Source organism: Mercenaria mercenaria, chromosome 14 (genome assembly GCF_021730395.1).
Source record: "Mercenaria mercenaria strain notata chromosome 14, MADL_Memer_1, whole genome shotgun sequence".
Lineage (NCBI taxonomy): Eukaryota > Metazoa > Mollusca > Bivalvia > Venerida > Veneridae > Mercenaria > Mercenaria mercenaria.
The window spans coordinates 36,522,259-36,531,074 of record NC_069374.1 but is presented as its reverse complement, the minus strand read 5'-3'; the positions used below and the strand labels follow the sequence as shown (position 1 = coordinate 36,531,074).

The 8,816-nt window shown below is 39.1% G+C and overlaps 1 protein-coding gene across 1 annotated transcript in view; it reads right to left on the bottom strand.

Annotated features, from left to right (window-relative positions):
* Positions 1-7,319: 7,319 nt before the first annotated feature.
* The window catches only part of LOC123527266 (uncharacterized), a 34,434-nt gene continuing 32,937 nt past the window's right edge, over positions 7,320-8,816 (bottom strand). Inside the window, exon 9 of the mRNA XM_045306617.2 lies at positions 7,320-7,546. Coding sequence (XP_045162552.2) covers positions 7,336-7,546 — 211 coding nt within the window. The 3' untranslated portion in view covers positions 7,320-7,335. The remainder of the gene's footprint in view (positions 7,547-8,816) is intronic.

Below are 8,816 nucleotides of genomic sequence, written 5' to 3'. Positions count from 1 at the left end.
AGGCATTTCCATCCGTTGACCAGGCATTGACAGGCTTTAACCTGTTTTTGTTACGGAATGCGGGACGTAAGTGCAGCTGAACATGTGATCCATCTCTAACTAAAATACGCTCGTGCTTAGAACGTGCTAAGCAATTTCAACAGTGCCATAATGCATTACAGGGCAATCTGTCTCCGCATAAGGAAGGTCCAAATATTATGGCTGCTAGGAGTCAATTCCCAGACATTCTGAAAGGCTTGCCTCCAGTACAGACTCAGATAGTTCAAGTCCGACTATTAGTTCTAAAGTCGCTCCAACCCCAACGCAACATACCCTCTCAGAGTTACTAAACAGTATGATTAAAGTCCAGGAGACCGCTAGCAAAAGCCAACTTAAATACCAAGAAAACGGTACTAAGCAGCAGACATATTTGTTGAAAGCTATGTCTGAGCTTACCGCCAAAGTTGATCAATCATTGTCTTCCTCTCCGTATAGTTCCGGATTAAATATGTCTCAGGAAAACAGTCCGTGTAGATCAGGTAGTCCTAGTCGGAATGGGGGAGGTTGCTTTTTTGTTGGGGAAATCATTGGCTGAAGAATCATACTTTGCCTAGATTTCCAGGGAGATGCTTTAATTGTCAGGGAGATCACCTGAGTAGAGATTGCCCTGAACTGAAGGAGCAGAGTGATTCTCCGTCTGACCGGAGGGTCGCTTTTCAAGAGTAAGCAATATTTCAAATAAGGTAGGATGTACCCTTGTAAATTTTACATGATGTAGGTGAAATTCTACAACCGATCAATTTGGAATATATAAAACAGGGGAGGTTACACTTGTAATAATATACATGAATTGCCTATTTTATGATTGGTCAGTTTAAGATGTTTAACAAAAGGGAGATTACCCTTGTAAATTTTATATGATGTAAGATTTTAAACCAGGGAGGTTACCATTTTGTATAGTGTATATTCTCAAGGATATATTTCTCCCTGCATTTACCACATGGTTTGCAGGGAATGTCCAGGCCATTTTGAGTATTCACCAGGTCACCGACATTTGTTGGGCAGTTTGTCCCATGGTGTTTCCAGATTTGGCAGGCAACATTTGTTGGGCATGACTGCCCAGACAGTGGCAGACATTATTGGAACGTGCACAACGGGTGTTTTGACCCTAACAGCCAAAAATACTCGGGCCCTGTATTTTCAATAGAAGAGCGGACAATTTCGTTATTTCCTGTAACTTTGGTGTAAGGGAAAGTTCCCATGATCTAGGTAATTTAATTAAGCAGTGTTTATTCACTGTGTATTTGGTGTAGGGGAAAGATTTATGTATTAGATATTTGTATATGAATATTTATATTTATAACCTATATCTGGTATGGATGTATTTACCTATGTTCTGTTTCGTTTATTTTATAAATGTCAAAAAATTATTACAGTTTACTCTATAAATCACAATGCAATTAAATTATCAACATATGTACGACTGTTATAACGCAAAGGATTCAACAAGCTATAGCAGAGTCTTCAAAGGTGTTGCTGCCGGTATAAAATATAAGTAATAGCAAAAACATTGCGGCAGCCATCTTGGCGGCCATTTTTTTTTTAATAAACTTGGTACGTTTCGTTTAAATATATATTTCGTACTTTATACATTGTTTTGATAATGAAACTATAGTAGTATGTATACATAACTGAAGATGATTATCAATTTATTTTTTATTTTACCTGTTATTAGATATATTCTGTATTGAATTACCCCACCCACTTAAATACATATATTTTCAATAATTTGAAGGTATCCTTTAACAAAATAATAATGTTATTACAATTTATCATCACTTATTCAACACGGGATTGCATTGTGTAAGGAACAACAGTAAATAGAGGAATACAAACAAAGTATATTGACCGTATGTTCAAGAAAATAGTATTCATCACATTTTAGTCCATATAAAATTGGTATAAAATGTGTCAGAAAGTTGTATTTCATATCGATAAATGCATATCATTTTGCAGATTTATACTTCCACATTTTATAATGACTTCAAATTAATTTACAACAGTTAAATGCTTTTATTTTGCAATTTTATACATTGGGTATCATTTTCATGTATCAGCGGCCATGTTAGCGGTCATCTTGAATTTGAGGACTTTGCCCAGTGACTAGAAACTGGCATCAGGCAGTTCTGAAAACTACATATTCTGACGAATATTTTGGTAGAAGTTGATGTGCACATTCATAGACCACCTACTACCAGTTTTAAGCTACTTATTTGGCCATATTTGCAGCATGATAACGGGGAATGGACACGTATATGTAATAATTGTCAATATTCTGCTTTTCCAAATAAAGTAGTATTGCCGTATTGTTTATATTCTTACTTTTTATTAGCCTGTCAAGTAGTGACAAGGTGAGCTTTTATGATCGCCTGTCGTCCGTCGCAGTCCGTCCACAATTTCTTGTGAACACAAAAGATACCGCATTTTGCAGTTGATTTTAATCAAAGCTGCACACAACTTGTATTGGCCTTTCAAAAGCTGGCCAGATCCCATCATGGGTTAAAGAGTTACGGCACCGTAAAGAGCCAAAATTTGCTGATTTGGCTTGTGAACGCGATAGAAACCACATTTTGCAATTGATTTTAATTAAACTTACACACAACTCGTATCGGCATAATATCTCGATACCTTTCAAAAACTGGCCAGATTCCATCATGGGTTACAGATTTATGGCGCCTTAAAGGGCTAAAATTGGCCTTTTTTTTTTGCTTTTGCTGCCATATGGAGATTTCATTTATGGTTTGATTTGATACAAAGTTGGAGAATATTTTGAACAACAATAGATATTGGATTCAATGATGAATGCGTCAGATACAATCATAGGTTCGGGTGTTACGGCCCTTAACTGATCCCTGAAAGAGCCAATATTTGTTAATTTTCACCTTGTGAACATGACAGAAGTGACATTTTATATTCGATTTTAACCAAACTTACACACAACTTAAGTCACAATAAGATCTAGGTTTCGAATATCGGCCAGGTTCCTTCATGGGTTCTAGAGTTACTGCCCCTGAAAGACGCAATTTTTCTATTTTGGCCCTTTCAGCCATATAGAGGTTTCATTTATGCTTTGATTTAATACAAACTTGCACATAATGTTTATCTTGATACTATCTAGGTCGCCAGGTCAAATTCAAGGACATGCTTGACGAAAATGGGGACTAGCTTACTGGGGTCAAGGGGAGATACTGTGACATAGTCATCAAAATTCGAACTAACTAACTGGAACTCGAGGGACAATGATATGTCATAGTGACGAAAATGGTGGCTAGCTTACTGGGGTTCGGGAGGAAACCATAAGACATTATGATGATATCGGGGACTAGCTTATCGATGGTCAAGGGGAGAAAAAAGGACATAGTGACAGAAATTTTGACTAGCTTACTGGCGTTCAAGTGGAGACGATATGACAAAGTGATAATAGTAGGGACAAGCTTACTGAGGGTTGAGGGGAGACGACATGACATAGTGACAAACATAGTGACTAGCTTACTGGGGACGAGGGAAACGATCTGAGGTAGTGTCCTAAATGGGGACTAGCCGGTTTGACATAGTGACCTAAATGGGGACTAGGTTACAGTATGTCGAGGGGAGACAATAAGACATAGTACGAAAATTGGGACTAGCTAACTGGGGGTAAAGGGGTGACGATGTGATATAGTACGAAAATGGTATATGGGGACTAGTTTATTGGGGGTTGAGGGGAGACGATTTGACATACTAACCTAAATTGAGACTAGCTCACATGTGGTCGAGGGGAGAAAATATGTCATAATAACGAAGCTGGAAACTATCTTACGGGGGTCAAGGTTTGAACATAATACATAGTACGAAAATGGGGACTAGCTTACCGGGGGTCAAGGGGAGACGATGTGATATAGTACGGAAATTGGGACTAGTTTACTGGGGGTCGAGGGGAGACGATTTCACATACTGACCTAAAATGAAACTAGCTCACATGGGGTCGAGGGGACACGAAATGACATAGCATCGAAAATTGTGAAGCTAACATGGGGTCGAAGGGACACGATATGACATAGTACGAAAATTGTGAAGCTAACATGGGATCTAGAAGACACGATATGACATAGTATGAAACTTGCTTTTTCTGGGGAATAAAGGGAATACGTTATTAACATAGTGACCAAAATGGTGACTAGCTCTTTTGGGGTCGAGGCAAGACGATATGTCATTATAACGAAACTGGGGACTAGTTTATGTGGGTCAAGGCTTGAACATATTACATAGTACTAGCTTGCCGTGGGTCAAGTGGCGACAATATGACATAGTGACAGAAATGGTGACTAGCTTACTGGGGTTGAGGGGAGATGATATGACATAAAGACGAAAATTGTGACTGGCTAACTGGAGATCGAGGTTAGATTACATAGTGACGAAACTGGGGATCAACTTACTTATAGCTATGGGAAAACGATATGTCATAGTGACGTAAACTTGGACTAGCTTACCGTGTTCGAGGGGAGACTATATAATATAGTGACGAAAATGGGGACTAGCTTACTGGGGTAAAAGGGAGACGATTTGACACACTAACAAAAAAAGGAACTAGGTTACTAAAAATTGAGGGGAGACTTCGTGACATAGTGCGGGAACGTGTACTAGCTTACTGGGGGTCGAGGGAGACGATTTGACATAGTGACCTAAATAGGGACTAGCTCCCTGGGGTTTGAGGGTTTACGATATGGCATAGCAACGAAAATTGTCACAAGCTTACTGGGGATCGATGGGAGACGAAATGACATAGAACGAAACTGGGGCCTAGCTACTGAGAGTCAAGGGGAGACGATATTTCATGGTGATGAAAATGGGGTCTAGCTTACTAGCGTCGAAGGTGTTATCAAAATGGGGATTAACTTTCTGGAAGTCGAAGAAAGACTATATGTCATAGTGACAAAAATGGGGGCTAGCTTACTGTTTTCGAGGGGAGACCATATTACATAGTGACGAAAATGGGGACTAGTTTACTTGAGGTCAAGGGCAGACGATTGGACTCAGTGTCAGAAAAATGGGACTACATTACTGGGGGTCGAGGGAGACGATTTAACATAGTGCAGAAACGGGGACTAGCTTACTGGCGGTCGAAGAGAGACAGTTTTACAAAGTGACCTAAATGAGGACTACCTCACCGGGGTTCGAGAGAATACAATATGACATAGATACGAAACATATGACAAGCTTACTCGGGGTCGATATGACATAGTACGACACTTGGGGCTAGCTTACAGAGCATCAAGGGGAGACGATATAGTGACAAAAATGGGGCTGGATTATGGAGGTCAAGGGGAGACCATAAGATATAGTACGAAAATGGACACTAGCTTTGCGGGGGTAAAGGGGAGACGATATGCCAGAGTGACGAAAATGGGGACTGGCTTACTTGGGTTGAGGGGAGCCGATATGACATAGTACTAAAATGGGGACTTACTTACTGGAGGTCGTGAGAAGACAATAATTATGTCATAATGACGAAAAAGGGGACCAGCTCACTGTGTTCGAGGGGAGACCATATAGTATAGTGACGAAAATGGGGACTAGCTTACTGTGGGTCAAGGGAAGACGATTTGACACAGTGGCAAAAAAGGGACCAGCATGTTGGGTGCCGAGGGGAGACTATTTGACCTCATAACTAATATAGGGTTCGAGAGAAACGACATGACATATCAACGAATATTGGAACTATCTTACTGGGGGTCGAACGGAGACGAGATGACATAGCAACGGATATTAGGACTAACTCGCTGCTGTTCGAGAGGAGACGCCAAGACATAGCAACAAAAATTGGGACTATCTTACTTGGGGTCAAGAGGAGACGACATGACATAGCAACGAAAATTGGGACTATCTTACTGGGGGTTGAGAGGAGACGACATGACATAGCAACGAAAACTGGGACTATTTTTCTGTTGTTCGAGATGGCTTAGCAAAGAAAATTGGGACTAGTTCACTGGGGGTCGAGAGGAGATGACATGACATAGCAACAAATATTTGGACTAGCTCACTGATGTTCGAGAGGAGACGACATGATATAGCACTGAAAATTGGGACTTTCTAACTGGGGATCGAGTCGAGACGACATGACATAGCAACGAAAATTGGGACTATCTTACTGGTGTTCGAGATGAGACGACATGTCATAGCGACGAAAATAGGGACTAACTTACTGCTGTTCGAGAGGAGACGACATGACATAGCAACGGAAATTTTGACTATCTTACTGGGGGTCGAAAGGAGACAAATTGACATAGAAACAAAATTTGGGACTAGCTCATTGGAGTTCGAGAGGAGACGACATGACACAACAAAGAAAATTGGCACTATCTTACTGGGAGACGCTAGGAGACGACATGTCATAGCAACGAAAATTTTGACTATCTTACAGGGGGTCGAGAAGAAATGACATGACATAGCGACGAAAATTGGGACTATCTTACTGGGGGTCAAGAGGAGAGGACATGACATAGCAATGAACATTGTGACTATCTTTCTGGGGCTCGAGAGGATACGACATGACTTAGCAACGCAAATTGGGACTATCTTACTGGGGGTCGATAGGAGACATGACATAGCGACGAAAATTGGGACTATTTTACGGGGGTCGAGTGGAGACGATATGACATAGCAGGAAACTGGGGACTAGCTTACTGGGGATCGAGTTGACTAGGCGACTATTTGATTTGATATGTGTAAGGAGTGGTCAGTGACGATGTTATGCCTTTGAATTTTTTGTTTGTTTCAAAAATATCTAACTGCAATAAGAACGGTGTCGTTTTACGGCCACCGCTGTCCGCATTTTTACTTGTGCTATAAAGCAATGCGAAGACACGAATATCGCAATAATTTAATACGGTAGTGAAAACACTATGTAAAGATGCTTGTTCAAAGATTTATAAAACAGAAATAGCAGTATCCAAAATTTCCTCTTTGAATTTGAATTGTCTGAGGAGAACGACTGTCAATGATTTCAGTAATATTTGTCACCCATTTCTACCGTATTGAAATAGTTGGTAGTTTTTGTATTTTTGTTCAAATGCAATAAGACTAAATAAAATACAATTAAGGGTCATTCACTATTTTCGCACTACTGTTTGGTCATTTTTCAAAAAGTTTCAACGTCACTGACTTTGCTCGAATCATGATGCATGCTTAATCATCACTGGTTTATTTTTTTGAGACTTGAAAGTGTAGACAAAAGGCATATACGACCAAGGGCGCTTTTGTTATTGATGTATCATTATATGTAAGAAATATATAAGGCAGACTTGAATTTACTGGTTTTTATTTTCCCACAATTATTTCACCTGGTACGATAGCATGAAGCAGATAGCCAGAGAATGTACAGTATATTTCATTTGGATCACCATACAGTTTTTTTATACTTCCTAGTGCTTCGAGTCTCACTTCATCTCCTCCGACAAGTTCGAGTACGGCGGCGTTTCCGGCGGACGCTTGGTGTCCAGGTATATCATCATATATGCTGTTGATGTATCTGGAAATATGAAACCTTTCCGATAAGTGCTACGTATTTGTATTCGGCGTTCGCGTCCGCGTTTGGCGTCGCAATTCGATTGATTTTGTTTTACATCAACTGGTACCTCAGTAATCAATACTGGGAAAGAATTAAAACTTCGCACGCTTATAAACTGTGATAAACTGACATATATTGAAAAGATTTCATAACTTAATTTTGATTTTCCTCTTTGTCAACTGAACAAATTTTTGGTTTTTGTATGTAAGCCGGTATCTCAGTAACCACTTGTTGAAAAGGATTGAAACTTCACGCACTTATTCACTGTGATAAACTGACTTACATTTTATCGGTTTTACTACTCTATTTTGCATTTTTACAACAGTTTGCTCTTTTGTCGACTGAGCAATATTTTGGCAAGTTTTTGCAGTATTGCAGTACTCTCTAATGGGAATGGATTGAAACTTCACTCTCTTGTGCACTGTGCTTAGTTGACTTACTCTATTTTGCTTATTTTACAAACTTTTGTTCCTTTGTCTTGGCATTTTTGGGGGGTATGTTTTTTTATGTACGCCGGTATCTCAGTATCCACTAATGGAAATGGAAATGAATTGAAACTTAGCACTCTTACTCACTGTCATGATCTGACATGCACTGCACAGGTTTCGAAACACTTTGGAATTTTGCAAAATAGCTCCCCTATTTCAATATCGCATGTTTTGCTTTAGTCTTTGTATGTAAGCTGGTAGCTCCGTATCCACTAATGGAAAAGAATAGAAACTAGCTTCACACACTTGTCCTATGTTATGAGCTGAACTGCATTGTACAGGTTTCATAACTCCGTTTTGTATTTTTACAAAATTATGTCCCTTTTTTGACGTTCATCTCCGATAGCTCTTGTTTAGGAAATATAATTTGTTTCTTAAATTATAATTTGTCAATATAATCTTAAAAAGAATCCACTGAGTATGTTTGTTTAAGTGCAAGACCTGTTGCGAATATCGCAAAGATTTTAAGTTACTATGTATTTGATTATCTGAATAATATTTGCATATTATTATTCTGTAACTAAATTTAGATTTCGGAGGATTCTGCTCCTCCTTTGTTGTATATATATATATATATATATATATATATATATGTTAATTTAATGAACAATGGATGAAAACTCCTCTCATTGTATAAGGCTCCACTCTTTGTGCTATTTAAACTTTGTATAGAGGAGCCTGCTCCTTCCATTGTATGTATTGTTTGTTAAAGCCAGCATATAAAAGCAATTATTTGTCATAAA